This window comes from Aulonocara stuartgranti, assembly GCF_965226115.1.
Source record: "Aulonocara stuartgranti genome assembly, chromosome: 18".
Classification (NCBI taxonomy): domain Eukaryota; kingdom Metazoa; phylum Chordata; class Actinopteri; order Cichliformes; family Cichlidae; genus Aulonocara; species Aulonocara stuartgranti.
In genome coordinates this window covers 14,775,470-14,800,681 of record NC_138954.1, presented here as the reverse complement: position 1 = coordinate 14,800,681, position 25,212 = coordinate 14,775,470, and the positions used below count along the sequence as shown (strand labels likewise).

General features: G+C 38.1%; 3 protein-coding genes across 3 annotated transcripts; all 3 read left to right on the top strand.

The window, feature by feature from the left end:
- Positions 1-277: 277 nt before the first annotated feature.
- LOC309694015 (uncharacterized protein) lies at positions 278-16,089 on the top strand. The gene is made up of 26 exons (XM_082513711.1): positions 278-397; positions 1,875-1,956; positions 2,249-2,378; positions 2,614-2,781; positions 2,875-3,012; positions 4,070-4,221; positions 4,585-4,688; positions 5,090-5,282; positions 5,976-6,104; positions 6,576-6,719; positions 6,833-6,968; positions 7,392-7,542; positions 8,869-9,005; positions 9,642-9,753; positions 10,312-10,375; positions 10,462-10,665; positions 10,988-11,133; positions 11,224-11,342; positions 11,927-12,048; positions 12,141-12,238; positions 12,795-12,931; positions 14,405-14,529; positions 14,672-14,817; positions 15,037-15,139; positions 15,236-15,372; positions 15,520-16,089. The coding sequence occupies exons 3-26, from the start codon at positions 2,249-2,251 to the stop codon at positions 15,632-15,634; spliced, it is 3,210 nt and encodes a 1,069-aa protein (XP_082369837.1). The 5' UTR covers positions 278-397; positions 1,875-1,956; the 3' UTR covers positions 15,635-16,089.
- Positions 16,090-16,885: 796 nt separating this feature from the next.
- On the top strand, positions 16,886-19,616 carry LOC309693588 (protein THEM6-like). Its single transcript, XM_082512962.1, has 3 exons — positions 16,886-16,987; positions 18,235-18,742; positions 18,826-19,616. The coding sequence occupies exons 2-3, from the start codon at positions 18,239-18,241 to the stop codon at positions 18,931-18,933; spliced, it is 612 nt and encodes a 203-aa protein (XP_082369088.1). The 5' UTR covers positions 16,886-16,987; positions 18,235-18,238; the 3' UTR covers positions 18,934-19,616.
- A 1,427-nt stretch (positions 19,617-21,043) lies between these two features.
- Positions 21,044-23,539, top strand: LOC309693589 (protein THEM6-like). The gene is made up of 3 exons (XM_082512963.1): positions 21,044-21,142; positions 21,690-22,194; positions 22,329-23,539. The coding sequence occupies exons 2-3, from the start codon at positions 21,694-21,696 to the stop codon at positions 22,434-22,436; spliced, it is 609 nt and encodes a 202-aa protein (XP_082369089.1). The 5' UTR covers positions 21,044-21,142; positions 21,690-21,693; the 3' UTR covers positions 22,437-23,539.
- Positions 23,540-25,212: the final 1,673 nt, after the last annotated feature.

The window sequence follows — 25,212 nt, the reverse complement described above, 5'->3', positions numbered from 1 at the left end:
AAAGTGAAACAGAGAAAAATGACAGCACTTTTAATAAATAAGGCGTTGTGCAGTTTGCACAATTTTGGGACATTTTGGACACCATATATGAGATGAATTTGTTAGCTATTAAATTGCAAAAAAATATTTAATTTCATTAATTAACATGCTGAAAATGGTTGTTGTTTTTGCTCTTTTTTAAAATTTATTATTATTATTTTTTATATTTTTGAAGAATTAACCACACGTTCACATGCAGGGGGTTTCCACCAATCAGAAGTTGCAAGACCAAAACCCCACGTGGCCCTATTATAACTGGGCCTAAAATGGCCGAAGATTGAAGTGGCTCGTGTTAGCTCCGCCACAAGCTACAGCAGCTGTCGGCTACTGGTGAAAAACAGCTGAGGAAACCTGTCCGGTAAGGGAATTTCTCTTAGGGTATATGGGAAGCTTGCGTTTTTGTGGTCTTCTTTTGCGGCTGGTTCAGTGAATTTTGGTCAGCGGGGTGAAACTTGATGTTTTGGAATCGGTGAGAGCTCAGCTAGCTAACCAGGCTTTGTTTTCCTTTTTATATGAAGTCGGGAGAGTTCATGACACGGTTGTGTGTTTAGCGGACTTTTACTTTTACGCGAAATTACGTAACTGCTAGTTTAGTCATCGCTTGTTTTCGCTGTGTTTGTTGGTTTTAGAAATGGTTTGCGTGAGCATTTAGCTGGGGTTCTAAGGTTTCTGTGGCTCCCACACATTTAGATTACTTACATAAAAGACTTAGTCTTTGAGGGTTGCATACTAGGGGCGCTGGTGCTCAAGAGGCCATCTGAAAAGCATCTGGTCACCAGTGACTTTGTTTATTAGTACGACAGTGATCCCAAACACAGACCGTGCAGTAAAAACGTCACGATATGAACAATTGGACACTATCAGTCATGGATTGGCCTCCCCACAGTCCAGACTTCAACATTATTGATTCAGCATGAGATCAGAATAATAAGTAGCCAAGATCCAAAGAAAAACTTTGAATGTCCATAAAGAAGCCTGGTGAACTATTCCTGAAGACTACTTAAAGAAATGAGAAGAAAGCTTGTCTAAGAGAGGTCGGGCTGTGTTAAACAATAAAGGTGGTCATCCCAAATCTGGAATTTCAATCTCTTTAGAGATGGACGCTCTCTGTATTTCCATCTTTGCATGTGTCAATAAATTGTTGCACCTATTTCTTATTTTCCTGCAAAAATATCAAATAGAAAAAATGACGAGTTACTCAAGACATTTGTACAGAATAGGTTTGAAGGGAAACGATGTATTTGCAGTAGAAGTCAATGCACTCAATAAATAATGAAATGCATAAAAGGGTTGCCCCTGCAGACTAATCCTGTTTTAGACTGACATTTTCCACATATATAAATACCAATATAAAGTCAATAAGAATGGCATTTGGAAATATATGAAAAAACGAAGGAATAAGGAAATGTGAACATAAAGAAATAGCCTAAGGAAGAAACTGGAACATTAGACAATCATTTATAACTGTTATTTATGCACTTGCATTTGACATGCTCTGTCAAATGCAGTTTCAAAATTGTAGATTACCTCTCCTTCATAAAATATATTCAAATTTTCAGTGTTATCAACCAGATAGGAAGGACCTTTGCAGGGCAAATGCTGAGAACAGTCATCTTGAACTTCTTAAAAAGAAAGGTCTTATCAACAATCCCACCAAACCTGGGGTCCTCAATGTTTGTTTGTTTTTTATTCAGCATACAGGAAATTTTGAAACTCCTATTCCCCCCCCTCTTCTGAAATCCACGCTCTGTATAGGTCAATAAACTGTCAAATACAATAACTATTTCTCCACTGCTCACTAGAGACATCCCACCTCCTTGGTTTCGTTTCCTTAGGTTTCAGTTTCACAAAGACCCCTCCTCCAACTACAACTAGGACTGCACAGCTGTTCTTCGTGGTCTTTGGAGTTGGGTCAAGGTAAGATTTCCATCTCTTTTTTTTAACTTCAAGAATTCCTTAAGACCACTCTGCAATGCACTTCAGCATATTTCTCTGAAATAGTTATAAGATAATGTTGTAGTTAGTTTCAGTTGCAAAAGAAAGTCCCGCGCATTCACTTAGTCAACATTCACTTAGTCATACATTCATTGTATGCAGCTGGAAATCATGACTCAGACATCTGGCCTCTCCTGTCAAAGGGCATATGTTTATAGACTTTTTTTTTTTTAATGAAGACAGATATTATTATAATCTACTGGTCTTTGTGTAGATGGGTGCAATCTTCAACCTACTTGAGCAGCACAGACTGGAGTCGTACTTCAACCAGTTTGTTCAGATGGGTGTTAAAGATGAAAGAGATTTCCTGGATAGTGTGACGGAAGACGATTTAAACAGCATTGGTAAGAGTGCTCAAAAGCAAAGCTAGGATTTTCAGTTTAGCTTTTTCATTACTCAGAAAACTAAAAAAAAAAAACAAACGTGTTAACAAAAATAAAGCACCACATTTATGTAAAAGCAGATGAATAGAATCAACCTTTTGGGATTTACTTACCTGGATGATTCAGCATGCATCAAGACATGAACCTTTGAGTAAACTTAAACGGTAAAGCTGAATTTATTTTGTCTCTTTTCCAGGTTTAAGTCATGTGGAAAAGAATCGTTTTGCAATCATGAAAGACTTCATTCAAAGACTCCAAGCTCCAGAATGCCAAGTCTTAACTGTTAGACCTGTGCAAAAGTCAGTGAGGTCGTTCAGTCTTCAGTACACATACCCCAAATGTCCTAAACCAAAGGTTATTTCAGGTAACAGGATCACATCTTTTAGAAGCTATCATCCCTTTGGCATGATTACATAAGGACATAGAGGTGACATATTTAATATTTGGAATGCTACAGATATGGATCTGGCACAAAACACAATTGAAGACATAATGTTGAGGATCTGTCATCTTGAAAATGTTGGAAACACCAAAGGGGTTTGTCTCTACACAGCAGATGGGATGCCCTTGACAGACGATCCCTTCTTCAACACATGTGAGTCAACAGTGGAGCAGTATATGATTCTGTTAGGTTTGTTTAGGTTTAGGTCCCTTTATTTATTTCTTTTTTTTTTTTTTTAAAGTCAATTTTCACCATGTACCAAAACATGTTTGTTACATTTACATGATTGTTATGAGTCCAGACTTTCATCTGAGGCTCAAGGGACTGAAGAAAAGTACTGCAGAAACTTTTAAGGAATTGTAGCCACTTTTATACTCACTTATTTTCAGGTGCTTAAAGGTGTGTTTGTCCAAAAATAACAAACTATATTTAGGATGAATCAAGTTAGTCTCAAGTCTGCCTTTTAAGTAATCTTGCTAGACCATCAGAAATTAGCAAATTATCTGCGTTTCCTTGTGATCCAAACAGATGAATACTTGAAGTTAGCAAGAAAAGCTGGCTTTAGGTGAAGGGATATATTGGTATAAAAGTGAAAAGTACCATAAATTGTTTTGTAAGAAGAAAAGTTAGAAACAACTACTGTTTTACAGAGTGATGATCATAATTTATTTTAAAGAGAACTACTGACTGTGTCTGATTTCATAGCCAAGTGCTGTATACTTAAACAGGTAATAGGCAAGCTTTTTGCTTTAACTATTTAATTATGTAAATTAGAATTACAGGGTGGCATTAGAGTTCTGACACCATTGCAGTTTGAATTTGTTGCCTGCAAATTTTGTTTTCACTCTGTAGTTCTGTCTGTTACTAGGTAAGAAAAGTTAAATGTATTAAATTAAATGTATTATTGAAACAGAATTAGTAGGAAACAAATCTTGTGTATTATCAAAATACAAACAGCTTTCAGGGAAAAACTTTTAATTGCATGAAATATTGGGAGAGTTCATTTACAGTCATGGATGAATAGTTTTAAGACTGGTGGTGAGCACCAGGAGTTTCTAAAATGATCATGATCATATGAGATGATTTCACTTTAATACATATAGATGGGAATAACACTTTTATTTATTTATTTGTTTTTTAAATAACCTGTAATTATTTGTGTTAACTGTGGATCTGGCACAGTTATTCATTTTATTGTCTTCTTCTCCAGGGTCTTTGAAAGACAGACATATTGAAAATGGAGCTGTAATTTATGCCATATTTACGCCAAAAGAAAACTTGACACATGCTCCACAAATGCCAAGACAAGAGTCTGGGAAGCCCTCTGGAACAGATGTCATTCAATGCCACATCATGCTCAAGGTGCGTTTTAACAACCGTATGCTGCTCAATTGAGGATGCTGGGAACTGCTAGCAAATGAAACTGGCCAGTCAAATTTCATATTATATGTTTGTGAGGAATAAAATAGCCAGTAATGATTTCTGAACTCTTTTTGTTCAAACAAAGTGGTTCCAAGTAGCATCTGAGCTTCTCCATTTTAAAAATAATAAAAATATATACCTTTACTTGATAAACAGTCATTGTGTTGAAGAGAGAAGAATGAAATACAAGTGAATCAATTATTTTATTAATGTACAGTTTATTGTTGTAACTTTCAGCCCCCATTTTTAACATGTATGTAAAGTCATAATGTAACTTAAACATCTTTTTCTTTACATGTTAAGGGAAACTTTGAGATTATGGTGAATTTGGAAACTGACACAATCGCAACTCTAAAAGTGATCCTGTCAAATGCAAGTGGAATACCAGCACATGTCCTCCATCCCAGGTAAACTGCCTCACAAAAAAGTGTTGTTGTTTTTTTACCCATCAGATGTAAAAGGCTGAAAAGTGTTGTCATCACCTCGCTGGGCGGGCAACGGAGACAACCTGGTTTGTGAATAGAATAATTTGAGAATGAAGCGATGTAGGATATTGAAAGTCATACCATAGGTAGATCTACTAAAAGACCTCAAGGTCAGAGGTCAAGTTTTCTCTCAATTGGAACAAGCAAGTCACCTAGGATTTCCTAGAAAACTAGAGAACTAAGAGTAGCATTAGTAGACACCAGTATTTTTCTAACTTGTTTCCCACCCCCACATTCATACGCTTAAAGTCTTAGCATTGATGAGTGCTTCTGTTTTCTGGTGTCCCTGTTTTTTTTGTTTGTTTGTTTTTTGGTTTTTTTAGAGGTATTCATTCTGGTGCTGTGACACTCCAAACGTGTGGAATCTCTGAAGGGTCAATTGTTGCCTTCACTCTGTCCTCTTTTACTGAAGAGACTCCCCTTGATGAAACTTTCTACATCAATGATGTCGTGCCTTCAGTGCAACAAAGCCAAAAAGGAATCAGTGTGTTCCTGTCTTCTCTTTATGCTGTTGCGGTAAGCTGTTTTATATTTAACACACTGTCCTATATTTGTCCCATGGTCTTGCTATCCTATGAACATGAACTTTATTTATTCATGCCTAGCCTGTCTTCAAGCCTAGTTATAGTCTCATGAAAAACATGCAGCTACACCCAAGACAACATAATAGATAAATGCACACATAAATTCACATGAAGTCTTTACATTCAGAGTCCAGCCATTGGTGAACCTCAAATTCCTCCACAAATAGTGATTAGGTTGCTGCAGGACAGCAATTTAACTTCAAAATCGCATATAGGCTCTTCAGCATTGCTTTTATGGAGGAATATAATATCAATGCAAAAGTTGTTATTATTATCACTTTTCTCATCCTGTATGTGACAGTTAAAATAAATAACATTCATATAAGAAATAAAATAGTCTTGTGTAAACTGTATATGGTGTTAAATAGGCCTATACTACTGTACTTCGGTCATAAGGGTGGTACTTTAATTTTATGAGGTGGTGCTCACTATGAAAAGTTTGAGATCCACTGTCCTAAAGGATCCAATATTAACCCTGGAGGAAAAAAAACAATGTGGGTTCTTTACTGTGCACTTTGATGACCTATGTTCACAAACAAAACTCAAATTTATTTAGCCCATTGTGTTTAATTTTTCTGAGTGGCATTAACCCTGTTTTCAAATATTTCTGTGTATTTACTTGTAGAAAGATCATTCTAAAATAATCCAGAACAAACTGATCGCATACATACGAAAATTGACGGGATGTAACCCCCTCGCCCAAAGTTTGCATCAGTTACTCTGCAGGAATGAAAGGATGACCAGGAACCAGAAGGTAAAAAGTGTGAGGTGGTGTAAGACTTGTTACAGTTTTAGAATTCGGTCTTTCTCTAATATCTTCTTCATAAATAAAGGACAGCTGACATGCTGCTGCAGTTTTAAGTCTTTGCACCACTGGCCTCACCATCTTCCAAGAAATCTGGCATCAGACTTTTATGTGACTTTTTGCATGTTTTGTCCACTGATTTTAACACAGCAGCTTTTTGCACGCCACCTTATTTGATTTGTTTATTTAAAATGATATCGTCATGATGGTAACTTGTGATTGAAACCATCTGAGGTGTCACAGTATTCATGAATGTAGAGATATGACATGCCTGTTTCCATGTATGTGTGTTAAAGCTATCTTCTGATTTTACTCATGCAGGAAGCACGTAAAAGGCTCATCGTTTGTACAGTATATAACTGTGATTTACTTGCTGCTTATTTTGCATGAAAATGTTGTGTACTGACTGATTTCTTGCAGATTGCAGTTGTTGAGGGCTTATACATGCTCTTCAGGGAGTTATTGCCCCAGCAAGCAACACAGCAAGGGAAGAAAGTCATAGAGGACCAGGATGTCTTTGAGAATTCATTGTACTGCTGGGCACATCTCCTTTCAAAAATTAAGGTATAACTGAGTTTAATTTTGAACAGAAGCTGGTCTTTAGTTTTGGTGTTAGTATTATGTATAGATATTATCTCTGTAGTTTAAATGTATCGTGCTTGGCTCTGTTTTGACAGAAACAAGCATCAAAGCATGAAGTCTATGCTCCCATCTCTCTCGTGTCCAAAGATGATGACCATTTCTGCGAACCTGTCAGAGTACCTGGAGTACCAGATGTCTTTGAAAGGGCGTACGTCCTTCAGAAAATCAAAGGTACAAATAGCACTGAAAGGGTTTAAACTATAAAGTTGAAAGGTTTTAATGTGGCTTAATGAATGCAGTTGTTTTAATTGTTTAGATTATATTTGCTGTAATGCTAGTTTACTAATTACTTTGGAAATTAAAAAAATAAATAAATACCGGTAACCAGATTTGACAGTATAAAGCATCGATAATCAGAGAGTCTTTAAAGGTAGATCCTCCTTCAGTCAGGTGCAGTGATAGTTATGTATTATTATTATTATTATTATTATTATTATTATTATTATTATTAAAATTTAAATTATTTGAAAATGAAATCTTGTGCACAAGCATTCCTGCATAACCAGATGCAAAAATTATATTTTGTTAAAATTTTTACTAAATTGCATTATGGTGGTGAATTATGTGTTTCTGGCTTCTTTTTATTGTGTTTAGATGGAGAGAAAATTCCAAATTGCACCGAAGAGCCTTTGCGAGAATTCTCACTACAGAGAGCCACTGACATTGAGAAAATCCTGCTCAGCATTCCTCGATTTGTCCGAGCGTATCCTCTCTGGAGTCACCACCACAAGACATCTGGTCAGAAGTATGTGTGACTGAGTTATTTCTTTCAACACAACTTAAGCAGATTTTCTTTATTTTCTGTTAGTGTAGATGATACACTTATGCACAGCTGGACAGTGAAAGATTATATATTTCATTTGGTTTAAAGTATATGCTTGGTCTGCTGGTGGTTTTAAATGGATGTAAATTCAGTAACATTCAATTTATTATGAATTCTTGATTATTCATTCATGATTTCTTAGTAATACAGTATTGTACAGAAGTCTTAAACCACCACTTATTTCTTCATATTTTGCATCCAAGGAGCCAGACTTTCTTCTAATTTTATTTAAGTGGACTAAAGCAGCAGTTCTCCAGGATTCCTAAAGGTCTTTCAGACGTTTTCTTTGGACATTTTCACTCTTTTTCAGTTCGGTCCTTGTACATCACACTTTTCAGAAGAATGGTATTTTTTGTTAAGCCATTTAACACTGACCTATGCATTTTTGAAGCATAAAAATGACACCTAACCCAGTGGATAATTCAGCTTTGTGCCTACACATAACACATTCTAGCAAAAAACAAATACAATTTCACTTTTTTTTTTTTTAAATTTGTATCTTTAGGTAATTTATTGCTAGCAGCTTGTCATAAAAGCATTTCATTTGTTCTCATTTTTGTAGTGAAATGTATAAAATATTCCAAAGATAACCCAGTTTGACAGACATAAAATAGTGTTTTTGCACAAAAAAGGCAACTGCCAAAGACACAATAACTGAACTCTTGGTGTGTCTCAACATGGTATGCAGTGTGTTCTTAAAGAATTTGAGGAAATTGAACAAATGGAGGACAAAAAAAAAGAAATTAAAGGCTTAAAAAATGTCTTCAGCACATGTCATGTCCTTAAGAAGTATTTAAAAAAAAAAAAACAGGAAAGACCTGACACAGGACCTTAGTTGGCACTTGAGTTGATCCATAAACTGTTCACTGAATCCTCATCAGAAGTGGTCTCAGTGGAAGGTTGGCTGTCAAGAAGCTGTTCTTAATGAAGGGAAACAAAGAAAAAAGTCTGAGGTATGCCAAATGACTCAAGAACTGAACTGAAAATCAGTGGCAACAGCTCTTATAGATGAATAGTGTCTAGTCTACACTGTCCAATGCTTAAATATAATATGCAAACAGTTGAGGTTAAAACATGGTGTTGAGTTAGTTGCCTTCGTTATTAATAATTATTATTATTTATTAATTACACATGGTGTCTAGGATTGTCTCAAAGCCAGTGTAAACAGGCTGAATAATGACTTGTTTTAAATCAGAGTTGTTGTTGTTTTTGTTTGTTTGTTTTTGACTAATTCATTGAATGAAACAGCTTTCAGGTGAATATTCAGTGGACTTTTGGCAGCATGGTGGAACGTTTGAAATCTTTCCCTCGCCTTAATGTGACCCCACCTCTACATCTGAAGGATCTGGGACATTATCAAAGCTGCCTTGTTCTACTCAGTGAAGGTATTTCACACTATTCCAGGCTAAATATTCACATCTTTCAGTGAATCATCACGCTTATACCTTGCAAACACTTGTATCATACAGCAGATGCCACTGACTTGTCAGGTTTTAGGCCACAGATGTGTTCATTTTGCAGCAGTCTAAGTCTAAATTGAGGGGTATGTTCCACCTTTGCTTAGATTGTCTCTACTGTTGCTCCTCTTACACTAGTAATGTTAGTCACTTTAAGTGGAAAAGGAATTTCCACCAGTTTTCTTACTTTGCCTTTCACCTCTGATATCAAGTTTTGTTTATCATGTGTGTTGAGAGGCATTATACCTAACTTAATGGGGCGACCATGGTTTCAAGGGTTGGGAAGCTCATCTTGTAACAGTTTGATCCCCTGCTCTGTCTGTCTTGGTCGTTGTGTCCTTGGGCAAGACACTTCACATGATATGGCATGATATGGCAGGCTCGCTGCCCAGGGCAGCTGCGGCTACAACTGTAGCTTGCCTCCACCAGTGCGTGAATGTGAGAGTGAATGAATAGTGGAATTGAGACCCTCAAGTGCTTTGAGGGTCTCGAAAAGCGCTATATAAATAAATACAAGCCATTATTATCATTAATGTTTGCTTTATTTTCACATTTCTCTGTCAGATAATCTGGGCATTTATTTGCATAAAAGCAAAGGAGCAGCTGATATGATCGACGTGCGCGATTGTCTGGATGGAAAAGTAAAAACGATGGATTTAAACTTGCTAGCAGCCAAGTGAGTACCTAAACCAAAACAAAATGGAGTGAACTAACGAAGGGCAGACTCATTCTGGCACATTCTGGAGTCTTCTATGACGAACTGAGAGGTTCTTCTTTACTTGTCTCTTTTCACACGGTTGTGTACACTATTTTGCATTTAATTATCAGTCATTATTAATTTCTGGCTCTTCCAGCGTGTCTTTTATTCTGTCTTCCTCCCCTCCCCCAGCCAGTCACAGCGGATTACTGCCCCTCCCTGAACCTGGTTTCTGCTGGAGGTTTCTTCCTGTTTCTTTCCTTCCCACTGTCACCAAGTGCTTGCTCATAGTGGCTTGTCTGATCCTTTTTTCTTTATCTCACAAGCTAAAACACCTTAAACACCTACTGTTGTTGTGATTTGGTGTTATATAATAAAATTGAATTGAATTGAATTGTGCATCTTGATCTGCATTAAAGGCACAATCTACCCACCCGATAACAGGAAATTCACAGAGTATGTGATGCTTGTCTCGTGTTAACTGTGTAAAGCTAAAAAGATGGTGTTTTGTCTTTTTTTTTTTTTTTTTAAATACAGCACTGGTGACCACAGAGACGACCAGTCATTTGTTACAACCAGGACTCCAGAAGAGGCAATACTGGTGAGATCTGTGAAAATTTTAAGTTCTAAAGGAATCAAATCAAAACATTTGCTAAATATTTCCTCTTCCTGACTTTATTACTTTAGGTACTGATCGATACAAGCTCCTCAATGGAAGAGGAGTGCTATGAAAATGCAGAAATAAAGAAAATCAATGCTGTCAAAGAGCTCTTTGACAACTTTGCCACGAGGAGCATGGCGTATGATTTCCATCACGTCATTGGTCTCGTAAAGTTTGACTCCATGGTGAAAATGCTCCACACATTCACAGAAAATCTGGAGAAGTTCAAGGTGATTGCAAAACATTGTGAGGATGGAAGGCTTTCCTCTGGAAGCTTGTTACCTCCGCTCAAGAAGAATTTTATTGCCCTCTATATGTAAAAATTGTGAGGTGGTATTATGTGTGAGGAAATTTTGACATACTCAGAATAACTGAGTTTTGAGATACCTGATCAGTAACTCGAAGTTTTGAAAGAATAAAGCTAAAAAAGCTTTTTTTTTTTTTTACTTTGGTCAGCCTGGCAACTTTATTTCCCTCATTTTCAACTTGCTCAGTGGCGCTAATATAATTTTTTTTCCCTTGTCGCCTTTTTGGGGTTCTTTTGTTTTTTAGGTCCACACACGTAACCTTGAGGCGAGCGGATGTACTCTGCTGTACGACGCGCTACGACGTGGAGCTTCAGAGCTGGAAAAGGTCAAGGCGAGCTTCCCAGATTGTAGACTCCGCGTCCTGTGCCTCACTGATGGCAATGATTCTGGGTAAGTTCCCCTTTCTGCCTAAGTTGCCTTTGATCACCCATCAATTATGTTTTTCTGGGGCAGCAGCTGACTGTTTTCATCTTGCCATAGGTCCTTTATGGACCCAGCTGCTGTAACAGCCAAGCTGCTGAAATCAAACGTCACTGTGGATTCAATCCTTCTTGGAAATGTGGAAAACACAATGCTCCATGGAATCAGCAATGCAACAGGTACTACTATATGTATAAAATAATGCACAATTCTCTGCCCTTAAAAGTAAAAAAATATATATATATAAATATATAAAAAATAAATAAAGCTGCAATCTGGATGCATTCTTTAACAAGTGTACCATCTGCAGGCTTGGATGTTGTGAACTGTTTGCTATCTGCGTAATAGCTGGACACAAAATGACCATCAACAACAAGTTGTGTCAGTTGCACATAGAAGTACTCTCTGTGTGACTTTAGAAAAACAGTGAAATTGTTAATGGGAACCTGCAGCTGTTTAGGACTGGAATCACAGAAAGCAAACCTGTAAATGGGCACACACAGAATCAACTTTTGGCCCATTTTATTGGACCTTTGATATTTCATCCCAACTGCTTTCAGGGTTTTTTTTCTTTCTAACTAGTTAACTGAACATGAGACATTAACTTAATCTCTGCAGTATTTCTGAAATTTGTCATTATTGTCTGTAATTACATGTATCTGTATTAACAGTGTAGTCCTAAACCCTGGCTTATGTAAACATAATAAAGTTGAAAAAAATATTTGATGCCAAAAAGGGCCAAACAGTGACTTGTGTTTTACAGGTGGCTGCTGTTTCAAACCACAGACAGTCAAAGATGGTCTGAAACTCTTTGAGATCGAGACAGTTCTGTCTCTGGAACAGAGGAAGCCCAAGAAAAAACTTGACCCTTCTTCCATCACTGAGGTCTGTTTAGTCTGCTTCAAAAGGAAATCTGATCACTCTTTAACTTCATACATGGCCGTCATATGTTTATTATATTTTTTCATGTTTTATAGGGAATACTTACAAAGATGTTTGTTACCCTGGGCTATGATGCATATCCAGAGACATCCTTGCCAAGCCAGATAAACAGCAAAGTGACTGTGACAGAAAGGTGAGTGGCAGAAACACCCATCCTGTAGAAGCTAAGAACACACCTGATCAAAGAAAATGAGCTTCTTGAGCTGTTAATGAAACAATTTACTCTGTCTGCATGTTTTATCTGTCAATATAGTTTTGTTCAGCTGTCCAAAATATGAAGAGATTCCACTTAGTCATACCTTAAGAGAAAAAGTAGTCTGTTTCCACTTGTAGGATGTCCATAAATGTCAATTTTCATGCAACTACTTTTTTTTTTTTTTTTTTTTTTTAGTGTAGTTGTAGATTACTGCAAAATCTTATTTTACAAGGTTCTGACACCCAGTAGATGCTCTGGCCAACAGGACAGGTACAGCATCAGGCGCCATCGACGCTGGGTTTTTATTTTTAAAAATGTGTATAGGCTTCCTGACAAAAAGCATGTCATTGAGTCTAAAATATTTTGTTGATTAAGACTTGATCAGGATGCCTCCTTAGTCTTGTCCCATATGAATAGTGATAATTTTGACTTTTTTGTGGTCCTTTTTTATTACATGCATTCCTTATGAAACATTATATAACATTCAAAACAGTGCTCTGAAGAATAAGATTCGGGAGGCAAAGGATGGTCGTTTCATGGAGAAGGACAAACGTATCGTGGAGGAGCTCAAGTGCCTGCATTGTGACCCTCATCCTTTCTTTAGAGTCTATCCATCAGAGTCAGACTTAAGTAAGTGATGTGGTTTCTCCTCATCTGTGTTTGTATTGCTCTGTGTATTTTATTTGATCTCGGCTATCTGATAGACTCATAATATCAGTGTTTTCATGATGCAGCTGATAAATTCTTGCTTTGTGGTAGATCTTTATTCTGTATTCATTGTAGTGATGTGTCGGTCGCGAACGAAACGGCTCTTAGATTTTTTATTTTTTTTTTCTTCCTTTCTCTCACCCTCTCTCTCACACTTTTTCCGCTTCACTCCGCATGCGAGCCTTGTGCTTTACGTTGGGCAGAGGGGGGAGGGCGGTAGTTACACTCAGTAGCACAGGAACAGAGCCAGAGGGAGAGAGAGAGAGAAAGAGAGCCAGGGACAAATACGTCACATTAGAAAGGTATAGTGATCATGCACAACTATTTTCAGTTGCAGATGATAAAGGATTTAGAAAGTTTATTCATGCAGGTCCATATGACAGAGGATATGCATGTTCTTTTTGTTTTCATATTTTAATTTATATTTAATTGTGTTGTGGTTTGCAGTGTTTTGCGTTGTTTCACTTTAAATTTGTAAAAGGAAAAAGCTGAAAATTTAAATATTTAAAAGTTGAAATGTGAATAGTTGATTTTTGTATTATATGATTTATTTATTACATTTTATGTGGAGTGAATAAATAAAAGTATATTTATGGTGGCCCCTAGAGACAAAGCACATACAAACTCAGAAGCACATAAAAACTCAAAACACGTACAAAAGACAACAGAAGTGCTCCAGGATGCTGGGCGCAGTGTTGAGCTTTTGTTACCTAGTGGCTACACAAGCCAGCAAGTACCAAGGATCATATTTGGTGTGTGGTAGTAACAGGTAAATGAACTTTTTTTTTTTTTTTTTTTTTTAAATCATTTGAATATATATGAGTGCTTGTGTATAAATACACAAACAACACACACATGCTTTCAATTGTGTATTTTAAGTGATCTAGTAGCTCTGTTAAGGAAGTTCAGTTAACGCTAGAAATGTGTTTTGGAGTTTGTACGTGCTTTGTCTCTAGAAGCCACCGCATATATTTATATATAGACATATATAAATAAATCCACTTTTTTTTTTACATTAGTGATTCCTTTTGTGCATAATTTTATATTATTGTTAATAATAAATTAATTAAAGCAACAAAACAACCTGAAGAGCCGGTTCGGAGCCGAAAGAGCCGGCTCTTTTTAGTGAGCCGAACCGAAAGAGCCGGTTCTCTAAAAAGAGCCGGAAATCCCATCACTAATTCATTGGGAGATTTGAATGCTAATCAAATAATGAAATGGGGGGGGGGGGAGATGAATGCAGCATGTTGATTACTTATTAGGGATTTGTGTTTGCAGTCATTGTACTGTTGGAAGCTGCATAGCAACACTTTCTTGGACCTGTAGTGTTAAAACTTGATTAAAATGATGAAATCCTTGAAAAGCAACAATGTTTGATTGTTTTCTGATTTTCAGCGTTCTGGAGGATTCTCATGCAAGGACCTCCTGACACACCATATGAGAAAGGAGTGTTTGAGCTGTACTGCCAGTTTGGTCCTGAATACCCAGTGAAGCCTCCGCTCGTTCGCTTTGTCACACGTGTATCCTGACAAAATACAAACAAAAGCTGTTTAGACATCTACAGTGTTCATATTAAAATGGTTTCCAGTTGTTAGGGTAATATAAAAGTGGTTATTGCATATGTGTTTCTCATAGCGAGCATTTATCTTAACACAGCGGCAGGTATACCACTGCAATGTCAACAGTGTTGGCCGCATCTGCCACAACATATTTGATCGCAGCTACAACGCCCACATCACCATGAGGGACATATTTGATGCTGTGTATGGACTCCTCATCATCCCTGAGCCTGATGACCCACTGGACAGGTGAGACATGCACAACTTTATTACTATATGCACTCAACAGCCACTTTATTAGTTACACATTGCTAGGACCAAATTTGATCCCTTTTTGCATTTAGAACTGTTTCAGTATGATCAGCTAGTTATATTTGCACCTACAAGATGTTTGAGTATTTGATACAAGTTACAAGTCAGACCCCAGATATGAATACTTACATTTGCATATTAACCTTTTCCTGGAAGCATTTTAGCTGAGGAATTCCTGACGAGCCGCGAGATGTACGAACGAGAAGCCAGAAAGCACACAGGAGAACATGCTGGAAAGTCAATGGATAGCATGGAGGAGGTGAGTGAGTGAACAAAGTATTTATGGGATTTTTCTGTTTTATGTAAAAGATTTTTTTTGTGATCACATTACTTTGACTTATTTTCCTTTCTAAAGAAACTGGTTGATCCTGTGCCACAGTTTCTACCACAACATCTGATTTGTCCTCTAACCAAGAAGATGTTTGTTGATCCTGTGAAAACAGTATATGGCACCGTGTATGAACGGAAAGCCATTGAGGAACACCTCAAACAGTGAGTTCAGGGGTTAAAAGTCCTCACAAAGTTCCAAAAGTTGTCTCACAGTCTGTTTTATTAGCAATGTTAACTTGCTTTTGGCATTTCACTAAATGATCAGGCAGATTATGTTCTAGGGTTGTGAATCTCCTCTCTCTCTTCCAGACACCGGTATGATCCGATGGCTGGCCCAGGAAACGAGCTTGATGCGAGTGACATGATGGCGGACAGGGACATGAAGAAAATGGTGATGGATCATCGAGCTCGCCAAATTCAGTGAATGTGGGAGGGAACAGACTGGCTGAAGATTAGCTAGACTTCTATAGGGGTTTCTTTTTTTCTTTTTCTCTCAGCTTGTTGGTGCTGTGGCGTTTCTATCACAGAACTTCTGAACAAGTTACCAAGTTAGTGAAGTCTCAGGTCAGTTTTAATATCCATTTTTGAAAATTTGTTTGTAAAGGACTCTGAGCACTTAATACAGTTTTTATTCACTGTTCATTGCATACTTTTATAGAACAACTTCTACAAGAGACAAACCAGCCTTCCTGTATGGGAAAGTCAAATATTGTAGGAATTTCAGTTGCATAGCTGCTGACATAAACACGTTCAGTTCAGAGTTGATTGTGTTGTTTATTATTTGACCAAATTGCTTGATTATCTTCTGTTTTTGGAGTGATTAATAAGAGTTCATTGCAATTATTTTGGTTGCGATTATATAATAAAGTATAAAAATGAGTGATGGCAGATTTTCTGGTATTTCTAGCTCATTCTTTTATTCTTACTCATGTTCCAAATTCAGACTAGATTCTTAGAGTGTACACAGAGCACTATATAGAAGGTATGAAGGAGTTGCACTGTATCTTTGTGGATTTAAAGAAAGCATGAGAGGAACGATCTCCATGAGGAAGTCAGGGGTATTCTTGGGTTGAGGTCATTACTCTCTGCAGGCCAATCAAGTTCTACCACACCAAACTTGGTCAACCATGTCTTGGAACAGGAAGGGGAAAATCCCCAAGTTGTGAACTTGAAAGTCTCCAAGCTCCAAAATATCTCGGTATGCAGAAGCATGAGGAGTTACTTTCACTGGAACAATCGGCCTGAGTTTTAAAAATATTAAAATTAAAAGAAAATTTCAATGGTCTCTGACATAAAAGCTGCATTTTTAAAAATTTATTTTAAAGATTTGTTAAATTGGCAATAAAATAAAGGTTTTAAAAAGCTTCGTATGAAGTTTCTTCTACCACCATGTTTGCTGTTGCGGACTTCTGTCAAGTGTAATAGGTTAATAAATAACCAATCACCGCCGCCATTTCCTCTTACGTCACGTCTAAGTGAATCACTAAGGCCTTCAAATTAAATGTCAACGAGGTAGGAAAAACATTGAGCACTTAACATCATTGTACAGTTATAGGTCATTTTAAAACATTATGTCATTACAAATTAAGCTGTTTGGTTTTAAGCCTGCTTACGTCCTTTCGGGTTGAATTTCTAACGCAATATTGTAAACATGCTTTTATTTTGAAGGCCATCACCGGAAGAGTATTATCCGCGTTTATCGCTTTTTCCTTTACTTGTGCTCAGCGCTCTGAGTGGTGTCGACTCGACAGTCTGAACAGGACGAAGCGGACAGCAGGTGAGCACTTTACCTATTGTAAAGCGTAAACACGTTGACGGTTATTCGTCTTTTCCCACTTTCTTTAACTTGTTTTTACTAAAAATGCAGTTAATGCCCGCACAAACCGGTGTTTTTACTTAGCCCGCCCTGAACGTTGGTCGTAACCGTAGTTTAATCTAAATGAAATAAAAGTTAGTGGATGCAGTAATGAAACATCACACAAACCTTAGCTTTGGTAGTCATATAGGTAGCACTGAGAATCAAGGATAACTAAATTACGTTAAAATCTAAATAAAAGTATGTCTTTTCATTTTCTGAGCTGCATGTGCATTTAAGACGTGCGGCTTTTGCAGAGGCAGCCTGTCTTTCCTGCAGCACCGGTTTATCCTAACGATTTGTTAAATCAGTGCACAAGTGTTACGAAAGTAGAAACTCATTTTGAAAATGGAGTACATCACAGTGGATCTGTAGAGATTCCCCATTTGCCCTTCACAATAATGGAAGAAGTGCCTCCAGAAAGGTATGGACACATAAACACTGGATTAAACTGATTAAATCACAACAGCATGCTGCAGGGAGAAGAGGCAAAAATATTCACTTGTGTTTCATGAAATAAAAAACAAGTGAGAAATAATAGTCTTAATTTTAGGAATTTGTAAATAAGTGTGAAACATGTAAGCGTTTACTCTAAGCATAAGTCACTGTGGGTCGGGCTACTGATGCTGTCTTATATGTGCTAAAAGGGGAAAACGAGGATCCACCTCAAGCTGCAGTACATGCCCAGCTAATAAATTCATGCATATTGCAGTTTCTCTGATTTCTGCATGGTCTGACCTTTAGGTGAATTTGCTGGCAGATCCAGCCTGAGAAAAACTGTGTTGTTTTTTTTTAACACACACCTGAATGCTCCAAACCAGCAAAACTCCCCTGGTTTTACAGGGGTGCTCTCACTTACTGATTAAGCACATTTGATTAGCAGTACCTGGCTGCTACTTACACTTTTCATTACTATGGAAGTCTGATCATAGTAGCACCCTGCTGGACCAGCTGGGTGTTAAACGGTGAACACACACTGAGCCCGTGTTTGACCCTAAATATTTTATTTATTTTCATTTCTGTTTTTGAACTAAAATGTCCGTCCGTTGAACAGGGGAAACACTGTCTGTCTTCGGTTATGCTCATTATTTGTTAGGCTGACTTGTCTTTTTATACATCTCACTTAATGACCATATTAATACTAATAAATATTAATATCTTTTCCCTAGAGAGATGTGGTGGGTGCTGTGGGTGCTCGCCATCTTGCTGGCTCTCTTCTGCATTGTGGATGTGTGGTACTTCCTGCGGGCCGCAGCGGTCATCCTGCGGGCCTGGTTTCAGCCTCCAGTCTGGGACATCACAGCGGAGCAGGTCCTAACAGGCCGGGTCACTCCCCATGACATCGACATGTGCCACATGAACAATGCTCGGTACCTCCGGGAATGTGACTTTGCTCGCTTCTCTCTCTACATGCGTAACGGCGTGTTTAAGGCTGTGCGGGCCCTCAAGGCTTCAATGGTGGTGGGGGCCACAACCATTCGTTATCGCAGGGCTCTGTGTATCGGAGAGGGTTATGAGCTGCGCAGTCGCATCGTCACTTGGGATGACAAAGCCTTTTTCCTTGAGCAGAGATTCGTGTCGACAAAAGATGGCTTGGTGTGTGCCGTGATGTACTGCAAGCAGAGTGTCATACGCGGCAGCCCGGACAAGATTCTGCAGCACCTGTGCAAAAGAAAGGTAAGGGAGGAAACCACACAGATGCATGAGTTACACACGCTGTCCCGCTGAATAACATTGAGCTTGTGTTTTGCACGCTGCAGGTGGAGTGCCCTGAGTTTCCAGAGGATCTTCAGCACTGGGTCAACTTCATCTCTGCCAGCAGCCAGGCCCTCAGGGCTGAGAGCGGCCTGGAGGAGAAGAACAAATAAAACCTTTCATGGGCAGATATTAAAAGTGGCGTCTTGTGAGTCAGCCTGTTTACAAGCCCAGGAGGAAAGTCTTCTCCTATTCAGAATCTCTTCACTTAAACACACTTGTGCCTGCACTTTGTACAACAAGCTTTATTTAAATTCCAAAATTTGCAGATATGAAACACTTGATAACAGCACACTACATTATTCTGAGAGGTTGACAGTTATGGTAAAAATAATAAAATATAAGTAATACAGTTTTATAAGGTGTGTTATGATGTGGTGTGACAGCAATAAAAGAATTCAGGAAATTGGTTTGAAGTTTTTACTATAACCAAATGGGAAGAGATTAAACTACTTTATATGAGAGTGTGTGTGTTGCAGTGTGAACAGGTGTAGCAGGGAATGACATCATGCTTGAGTGATGGGATGATCACACAGTTTACATGTTTGCATGACCAGAACCGCCAGGACACATCAGCCTTTGTAACATCCACAGATTTCATGTAAAACTTAAAAAGTAAGCTGAAAATTCAGTCAGAACGACTGTGTCATGAATGCTGCCTGGACACTGAGTCATAAAGCATGTCACAAACACTTCTCATGCACACGGCTGACTGGCGGTTACAAGTGAGAACAGATTTAATACCAGTTTTTCTTGATGTAAAAAAATAAGACCACAATAAATCAATCCAAATCTCTTCTCACTTTTCATGTCACCTGTAACCTGTACAATTCATCTGTCAGTTCACCCCCACTTCAGGGGGGCTGGAGCCTATCTATCTACCATAGGGCAAGAGGTGCGGTACACCCTGGACAGGTCGCCAGTCTGTCGCAGAGTTAACGCCAAGAGTCAGACAACCTTTTAAACCTATGAGCCATTTAGAATCACCAGTTAACCACCACAACTGCATGTCTTTGGACTGTGGGAGGAAATCTGAGTACTCGGAGACAACCCATGGAGAAAACCTAATACTTTGTTGAAGCAAATTTTGAGTTAATACCATTGAATGTCACAAAAACCTGGCATTTTAACAGGGCTGTGTACACTTTTTATGTCCACTGTAAACTAGAATTGGTTCAGAGGTTTGTAACAGTGGGAAAAAAGTACCCGGAAAAGAATACACTATCTACACTATTCATAAAAGTAGATAAAGTCAATCCAGTACATTGTTACTCTGTAACTAAGGTGCCACGTGTAGACTTAAGTATCATTATTGGCCATAAGCCTTACGTATTTTACACTTTTACAGCCTATCCCTTTTTGTCCTGTCTCTCCCCTCTCTCCAACTGGTAACAGCAGATGGCTGCCCCTCACTGAGCCTGGTTCTGTTGGTGGTCTTTCCTTCCCACTGTCACCAAGTGCTTGCTCATAGGAAGTCATCTGATTGTTAGGTTTTCTCTGAATTATTGTAGGATTTTTACCTTACAATAAAAAGTGTCCCAACAAAGAAGCAAAGCTACAAACTATGAGTGAAGAAAAATATTCACTGCAATAAAAATAATTTCAAAACATAGTAATTGAGATGTTGTTGTCTACTGACAAAACAAACTAAACTAAAAGAAATATTTCTAGGAAATATTCTTAGCTTTAGTCTTGCCTTTTGAGGATTTGATACATACATTTGTTGAGACTTGGAATGGCCTTATGAGTCAAATTCCTCCACAAAGTGCTGTGTTGTAATTACTATTCGGAATCTCTGAAATCTACCTGACAAATACCCTCCATATTATATTAATAAGATGCAAATTCAACTGAAAGGAGAAAGCTGTCTAGGAGCGGAAACTAATTAGAACATTAAAAAAACAAAAAAAAACTAACTCTCGTACCATAAAATATAATAAAAATATTAAGTAGTTTTATTATTATTAATATGTTTTTATTTATTGGCAGTGCTATGTTTAAAAAGCACTATTTTGTCTTATACAAAGTAAACAGTAACTTCTAGTGAATGAAAGGGCGCACGGAACGACCTTACATACCGTCTCTGTGTTAACCAAGGTTCAAATGAATAAATTAAGATATAAAATAAATAAGTAACTAAATCACGTGTAACTGTGGCATCGCCAATCCCTGGAAAACGCGAAAACGTTTTCGTGTAACCATGCCGACAGGTCAACCAATAAGGCTTCTTGTCGTCATACACCCGGAAATTATGTTCATTGATTCTACCGGTTTCTTCAAGTTGCACCGCTTTCCATGATAGCACTTTCTTCAGGACGCGCAGTGAGTTTCACGGGCATTAAAAGATACTTCTGCCGTCTGTATGGTTGACGCTTAATGTCTGATATGGTGAACTGAAGTGTGGCGGCTGTGCGAGGAGGCTGTGCTCGCTTTAATTCCGAGGGCACCGGCTGCTGGCAGCTAGCGGCTAAGCTAACAGATTTGGCTTTGACAGCAATCTGCAGGCCGTTCATTTTAAAGGAGAAGCGTTAGCTTTACAATCCCCTCAAGGTTGAATCGACTGCTTGTGAAAATATGCTGCTTCTGTATTTTTAGCCAGGTTAATTTCAAGTCAGTGTAAGGAGGGGAACACTGATCTCTTGTTTTGTTTTTTTTCCCCCCACATCTGCACTGTCATTGATGAGGTCAAAGATGCATTTATTTTAATCCTGAAGGCAATCATCAATTTAGACTCTTTAAAAAAATGCTTATGTTTTTAATTTAAAAAAATAAGATAAAAGATAATGACTGTAACATTGCAAATAAACACGTTCTTTTCTAAAAACTTCGGTTTTCATTTTTGATGCTAATATTTGAACTATTTCTCCAGAGAGATGTTGCTGTTGGCGTTGGGTGCCCTCCTCCTGCTCTTCTGCAGCCTGGATGTTTGGTACTTCCTGCGAGGGGCCCAGGTGTTCATCCAGGCATGGTTCCAGCCCAGGATACGGGACATTTTAGCCGAGCAGAGCATCGAAGGCATGGTCCTTCCACATGATTTGGACTACTTGGGCCACATGAACAACTCTCGGTATCTGAGGGAGTGTGACTTTGCACGCTTTCACCATTACATGAGAAACGGACTGTTCATGGCCTCACGCAAACTGGGGGCGAAATTGGTGGTAGGGGCGTCTACCATCCGGTACCGCCGCTCCTTGGTCTTCCGTGAGGCTTTTGAGATTCGGACCAAAGTTTTGGGCTGGGACGAGAAAGCCTTTTACTTGGAGCAGCGTTTTGTATCCAAGAAAGATGGCTTCGTCTCTGCGATCATGCTCTGTAGGCAGAATGTGGTGCACTGCAGCCCCGAAACCATCATTGAATTTATCTGCAAAAAGAAGGTAAGGGAAGTGGTGGCGTCATCCTCAAAGTGCTTCTGTTCAGGAGTAGAATCCACAAAATCATCACATTTTAGTATCACAAAACTATGAGTATTATTGACTGATTAATCAATTTTATTCATCTAACACTATAGATCGAGTGCCCAGAGTTTCCGGAGGACCTCAAACACTGGATGAACTTCATTGCGGCCAGCAGCCAAGCCCTGAGAGCAGAGAGTGGACTAGAGGGAAAGAACAAGTGAAGCCACACCATGACGCTGCGTATCATGAGTGTCGACACATTTCATATCATATATAGCATTGCACGCACATATACATGCACACAAACACTTAAACATTGTAGAGTGTTTTAGTTGACTTCCAGAAGTATCTCTGTTTTGAATAAATCCTACCTGCTGTGTATTTTTGTAAGACGTGAAGTTCTTTGACCCGAGGGGAGCTGAACATGAAAACTTGAACTGTAAGGTTTCAAATGCTCAGTATGTAAATGGATCACAATGGCGTTTGTAGCTTTACCCTTGCAGCTTATTCAGTAGTTGACTGTAAGTAGACCAGCATTACACATCTTCATTCTCATCCAGCAAAATCCTCTAACCTCAGATAAGCATGTAGAACAAAATGTAATCTTCCACTGACGTCAATGCATGTTTTGAAACAACCAGAATATTTTTGTGCCTGTTTCTAGTAGTTTAGAACACGTTATAACTTTTCACCAAAAAAAAGACATGGGTGCAATGAAATACTTGAATGGATATAATGAACATGTGCTGACGATTGTTTTAATTTCCCTATCAGTATTTTGCACAAAGTTATTATTAACCTAAGGGAGAAAACAAAAATTCTTATGAGGGATGAATATATCGGTGCAATGAAGAATTAAAATATCTGCTTTTAAAAGGACAGCCCCTCAATCAGGCCTGCGTGTCATTTTATGAGAGCGTGCTTATATTTTCGATTGACGGGTGTAATGCGCAAACATGAGGTTGCTGGCAACTTTTCAAAACCTGCAACGCACAATTACCAATGAATGTCTGAGTGATGTTTGAGTCCACTGAGGGGGTCATTTGAAAGATGTTCTCGTTAACGCATCAGAGTTTTTCCTTTGTGACCAAAGTAATGTACTGTTCTGTGTGAAGGAAATCCGATTTTTTTTTTTTTTTAAAGATGTCTAATCTGTTTTATTTATGTTGTTGATGCACTGATCACCAGATTCTTTTAAGTTTGAAGTTATACATTCTCTGTTTAAGTCCCAACTATTTATGATTGATTGAAATGTATCAAAATTTATTTATTGTGTTTGTTAACATGTAAGTGCATTTTTTTTCAATTAAAAATGCTCTGGAAACTGTTTGGGTCACTGTTTTTGTCTTTGTGAGCAAAGTACACATGCAGTTTGGTTTGTAGAACTTCATGGGACATTTTTACAGCTAATGTACTTAATTTATATTAAACAGCCTTTAGGTGATCATTTAACATTTGGCATGTAAATCTAAAATTTCTGACTTTCTGAGTTTTTCCTTTGTTGTTCAGAGCTGGAAAAGCAGCATTTGCAACTTTCAAAAACCATAAGTACAGGGCTGTTATAGTTATATGTTTAGATGCTGTAGCTTTATGTATTTAATTTTTCCATCACCAAATTAATCTTGTTTTTACAGGAAAATGTGCTTTTTACAGTTTTAGTTACTAAAACTATTTGTAGATAACGAGTCCAGATTAAAAATGTGATCGTCAAAGTAATGATAGGTATCCATTCAAAATCCTTCCACGTGAAAGTGCCAACAATTGTGACATTTTAATCCATTTAGAAAAGTCCCCCCATCAGTGACCAAGAGCCCAAGGATGTACAGGCACAGGTGTAATTTCCAAAATGTGGGTTTCATTATTTTTGTCTTTTCTGGAGTATAATGTCAGAAATACACAATCACCTTCACATTTTTGCCATTTCTTCCACACTCAACTCTTTTCATTTCATTGTATAGCAATGTTTGTAATTAGAATATGTTTCTGACCTTGCTTTCAGGTTTTCAATGTAAATTTCAAAGCAGTCAACAATACAGGCACATCTACAAAGAACATCTCAATATCATGGGCATTGACAGCTGTGTCAAGTGCAAACTGAGATTTTAAACATGCAACAAACGATGGAAGATTCATTGTCACTGTAAAATCTAATTCGTTCCCAGAACAGTATTTATTGTTCAGTCACAAGAGCTGTCTCTAGTTTAAACAACACATTTGCTTTGCATTCAAACTCAGAAGTCTGAATGCAATCTCCCCCAGTGTCAGACATGTCACTGTCCTAAAACAGCACGGCCCACATTAGAAATGATGTATATGTAGACCAGTGATGGGAATTAGGGGTAACGGCGGAATTAGGAGAATTGGTAATGGTTACTTGTAATGGCGTTACCCCTTACAAGTAACGGCGTTACTTTTTTCAGTAACGAGTAATATATATACCAGTTTTTAAATTGTGTTGATAGGCCACGTAAAACCAGAGTCATGATAAACAATATATACTCGGCGTTTTTTCCTGAATAGTTTCGCCACGTTTACTGTCTAGCAAGCACTCTCTGCTTATGATTGTGTTGGTGGAAAAATGCACCATGTCGACCAATCGAAAAATGATATGGCGACATGACATTTGGTCGTTTAGGAAGAGGGGGAAGTTTTAGGAGTGATGGCTAGAGAGAGCGAGAGAGAGTAGAAAAAGAGAGAGAGGGAGTTTTTAGAGATTTGTGACGTTTAGCGTATTTGTATGGCGTTATTTTTGTGCCACTATTCTGAGCGCACGTAAAAACAAGTTTGCAGGTGCAAGTGTTGTATTTTGAGGAGAAATTTATTTTGAGCGACGAAAAGCTGAATTTGAGTGAACAAAATTCATTCCTGCGTGCAAAAGTCAAATTCCTCCTCCTGAGGTCACACACACACACAATAGCAGCCCTTCTCGCTCAGTTTTTGCATTTGCGCTTGCTCAAAATGTGTTGCTCACGCTCAACATTTCTGCCCGTGCGCGCT

What these genes read in the sequence shown, in the direction of transcription:
- LOC309694015 (XM_082513711.1), top strand. Translation starts at nt 2,249, where the DNA reads ATGGGTGCAATCTTCAACCTACTTGAGCAGCACAGACTGGAGTCGTAC. An exon ending in CGATCCCTTCTTCAACACAT is followed by an intron (nt 3,013 to 4,069) that starts GTGAGTCAACAG and finishes CTTCTTCTCCAG; the next exon opens with GGTCTTTGAAAGACAGACAT. An exon ending in TTAAACTTGCTAGCAGCCAA is followed by an intron (nt 9,754 to 10,311) that starts GTGAGTACCTAA and finishes TTTTAAATACAG; the next exon opens with CACTGGTGACCACAGAGACG.
- LOC309693588 (XM_082512962.1), top strand. Translation starts at nt 18,239, where the DNA reads ATGTGGTGGGTGCTGTGGGTGCTCGCCATCTTGCTGGCTCTCTTCTGC. An exon ending in AGCACCTGTGCAAAAGAAAG is followed by an intron (nt 18,743 to 18,825) that starts GTAAGGGAGGAA and finishes TGCACGCTGCAG; the next exon opens with GTGGAGTGCCCTGAGTTTCC.
- LOC309693589 (XM_082512963.1), top strand. Translation starts at nt 21,694, where the DNA reads ATGTTGCTGTTGGCGTTGGGTGCCCTCCTCCTGCTCTTCTGCAGCCTG. An exon ending in AATTTATCTGCAAAAAGAAG is followed by an intron (nt 22,195 to 22,328) that starts GTAAGGGAAGTG and finishes CTAACACTATAG; the next exon opens with ATCGAGTGCCCAGAGTTTCC.